Source organism: Nematolebias whitei, chromosome 10, assembly GCF_014905685.2.
Source record: "Nematolebias whitei isolate Nwh7 chromosome 10, NemWhi1, whole genome shotgun sequence".
NCBI lineage: Eukaryota > Metazoa > Chordata > Actinopteri > Cyprinodontiformes > Rivulidae > Nematolebias > Nematolebias whitei.
Window position 1 is genome coordinate 12,210,463 of NC_056507.1, and position 3,782 is coordinate 12,214,244.

At 35.0% G+C, this 3,782-nt stretch overlaps 1 protein-coding gene across 1 annotated transcript in view; it reads left to right on the top strand.

The window, feature by feature from the left end:
* The window catches only part of olfml1 (olfactomedin-like 1), an 11,562-nt gene that overhangs the window by 807 nt on the left and 6,973 nt on the right, over positions 1 to 3,782 (top strand). The window contains exons 2-4 of the mRNA XM_037682640.1: positions 1,212 to 1,315; positions 1,422 to 1,612; positions 1,706 to 1,809. Of these exons, the coding sequence (XP_037538568.1) occupies positions 1,212 to 1,315; positions 1,422 to 1,612; positions 1,706 to 1,809 (399 nt within the window). The remainder of the gene's footprint in view (positions 1 to 1,211; positions 1,316 to 1,421; positions 1,613 to 1,705; positions 1,810 to 3,782) is intronic.

Below are 3,782 nucleotides of genomic sequence, written 5' to 3' on the forward strand. Positions count from 1 at the left end.
AATGAGGAAAATCAGCTAAAAAAGAGCTAAAATTAGCACACACACACGCACACAAAAACATAGATAAAGCAGCTGAAAAGGCAGAAAGAAGGTTAACCTATGAAAAGGAAGTGGAAAGAGCTGAAATGAGCTTTAAAAAAAAGTGGAATTAGCTGAAAAAGCTAAAATTTGTACAAAATAGCTAAGTAGCTGAAATGGCAGAAAAAGCTGAAAGGAGCATAACAAACTGAAATTAGCAGAAATAAGTTAATGAGGCTGAATTAGTCGGAATTATCAAGAAAAACTTGAATTTATCTGAAAACTGCTGAAACTAGCTAAAAGTTTTCTAAAACGTTAACTGAAAAAGTAGAACAAGCTGAAATTAACAGAAGAAAGCAGAAATAACACGTTTGCCCAATTAGGCTGAAATAAGCAGAAATGAGCACAAAATATAGAAATTATCTGGAAAAAGCTGAAATTAGCAAAAAGCAGCTGAAAAGTAGCTAAAAAGCAGAAAGAAGCTGAAATTACAAGAAGGAAGTGGATAGAGCACATTTTTGCTGAATTATGCTGAAAAAGTTTAAATGAGTGCAAAAAAATGTGGAATTAGCTGAAAATGCTTACATTAGCATAAAACAGCTATATAGTAGCTGAAATAGTAGAAAAATCGGACACATGCAGAAACAAGCTAAAAGGAGCATAACAAGCTGAAATTTATAGTGAATGCAAAGTGCTGAACTTTGTTGAAGAAGCTAAAACTGAGTTGTTAAAGCTAAAAAAAAAATGGCAGAACATTAGCTAAAAGCTTAAAGATGCAAAACCCTTGTTGAAACTTGAAAGTGCAAAACTTTAGCTAATTGCTGCAAAAAGTTATGCAGGTTGCAAAAGTCTAGTTGAAAGTAGCAAAATGATAGCTAGATTTTAAAAAAAGCGAAAGGCTGGATAAAAACAGCAGAATGTAGCTAAAAGTTGCAAAATATCACAAAAAAGAGCAAATAAGCAAAACAATGTTTGAAGAGATCTTATCAGTAAAATATTTGTAAAAGTTAAATACTTAAAAAATAAAAGCAGCAGCAGTTATTTATTTATTTGTTTGTTTGTTTATTTATTTATTTTGCCTTCTTTTGTTCAAATGAATGAAAAGCAGTGTTGGTACGTCATGGTCGTTATTTGCTCCTAAATGTCTTGGGAGAACTCAATTTTTATTTTTGCATTCACTTTTTCTTAATCAGGAGCGTCTGAATCAGTGTGAGCAAAACACACTGAGCGTCACCCAGAAAACCTACGACCTGTCCTCTGAGATCAGGGGTTATCAGTCCACGCTCAGCATGCTGAGGTCAGTTCTGCCTGAAGCTCATCCCAAACACACATTAAACGAACAAACTGTCCAAATGACCATCGGTAAATCAAAAGCTCATCGCACAAGTATTCTGTGCTTCAAGGTCAGAAGTGAAGAGCCAGATGGACAGTGTGTCTGCACGTGTTGAGCGGGTGGAGGGAGAGCTGGAGTATTTGGAAAATAAAATTCCCACTCAGTCTGACATTGAGATGGAGGAGGCGCTGCTGGAACAACAGATAAAGGCTGCAGAACTGGAGCAGATCAAAACGAAGGCCAAGCTGAACGTAGAGAACGGTGGGAAGCGTCAAAGTTTGGATTCAGAATGAGTGGAACAAATATTAAAGAGCATTTTGCAGATAACATAGGTTGTGTTTTTGTTTGTGTCAGACTGCAGCACAGCTGTGAGTCAAATCAAGTCCCTGAAGATTGTGAAGAAGGCAGGAGACCCAAACGGTTCCTGGTTTAAGGACCCGTCTGAAGGATCAGCTAAGGTCTGTGATGTTGGAGTGTTCACATTAACAGCCAAACTTTTTTCTGTCCTCTGAATGGAGCTGCTAACAAACAGTATTTGATTATTTCTCCGTTCAAATTTAATGAAAGATGTTCTTAGGGTTTTTGTTTTTGGAGCTTTTTGAAATCACCAAAGTGAAAACTGCTTCTTTAGCAGAATTAACAAACTTAGTCTATGTTCGACTTCACGAGTTAGAGACAATAATTAAGTCCAATGAATTAAATATTTTATTTAATTTGATCAGGGGCCATCATATCTCCAGAATGTTACTCTGTATTTGTTAAATATAATCTATGTGTTCAGTCAGTTTGGCCTCAACAGCTACTGTCTTCTTCACAACTTGTTTTATTGACTTCTAAGTTTTACTGTTAATAAATTGTCCTGATGATGTTTTAAGTCACTGTTCACAGTTAGCAAATTGTATCTAAAATTATCAAAAAGCTAGGTTTTAGTAGCAAAAGTCTAGCTAAAAGAAGCAGAACATTAGCTAAAATGTAGAAGGAGCAAAACACTAAAGAAAAAAGCTCAATGCTGGCTAAAAGAATTAAAACACTAGCTATATGTTTAAAACAGTAATACCATAGCTAAGGAGCCAAGTTCTAGCTTTGATATTTTTTGACGTGTTGCTAACAAGAAAGCCATATACAAGCATGTTCTTCAAAAATCATGTTTTTTACCATTAGCAAGTTGTCTTATGGTGTTTCAGCCATCATTCTTAGTTAAAAGTAGCTAAACATAAACTAAAAGTATCAAAAGGCTAGCTTGAAGTATAGCAAACTACTAGCTGCTAAAGCAGCAAAAGGCCAGCTAGATGCTAAAAGGAGCTGAACACTAGCTAAACCTAGAAAGAGCTAAATTGTTTGGGTATTTTTTGTTTTGCTTTGGGTTTCTTTAACAAGTTGATTTTATGTTTTCAGTAACTTTTCTATATAAAATGTAGCTAGATCTTAGCTAAAAGCTAAAAATAAAAAAATAGGTTCAAGGTTCTGTAGCGATTGTGGTACGTTTCCTAATGTCTAGCCCCATCTTGTGTTGTGTTTATGTCTTCTGTTCTCCTTATCGTCAGGTTCTGTTTTCTAGGGTTTGTGTTTTCCTAGTGTATGCCTCCATCTGGTGTTGTGTTGCTGTTCCTGCACTCCCTGGTTTTCCATTTATCACTTCCCCTAATGTGTTTCAGCTGCGTGTCCTCACAGGTGTTTGGTCTCGTTAGTCGCTGTATATAGTCTGCGTCTCTGCGTTAGTCCTTTGTCTTGGCATTGCATGCTGTCCACTGGTGATGTCCTGTCTGTGCCTTGTGATTCATGGAAGTCTTGCTGCTCTGATAGCGTTTTGTTTATGTAAATAAATTCTTCATTTCATAACTCCTGAGTCTGCTACTGCCTACCTGCACTACTGGATTTATCTGCACCAGCGCCCCTGTTACGACAGGTTCTTTATTGCCATTCGAATCACATGTGGTACATGAGGTGGAATGAAATTGTATTCTCAAGGTCCCAGTTACACCCAAAAATAGCAAAGATATAAAATATGAAAATAGAAACGGTATACAAGGATCTAAGATAATGCATGCTAAACAACAATAATGTAACATAATAAAAGGTTAAATAATAGGTATAGTAACTAATTTGTATAATAATAATAGGTATATAATAAAAATAATAGGTATAATAATAGGTTGAATGGAAAAAAAAAATGGTCTAAAGCCTTAACAAGAGTCTGTTGTGAGCAGATGGGTATGGCAGCTTGGGTAGCCAAACGTATTAATTATAAATATAAATATACAAGTATAATAACAATAATAATAATAATAACGATAATGAATATTAAAATAGCCAAAAATATCACAAAATCCCAATCCAAAAGAAACAACTACTGTTCTCAATGTAATAGACATTATTATTATTTTTGGTGAATTTTACAACAGAGTTAACTTGTATATATATATATATATAC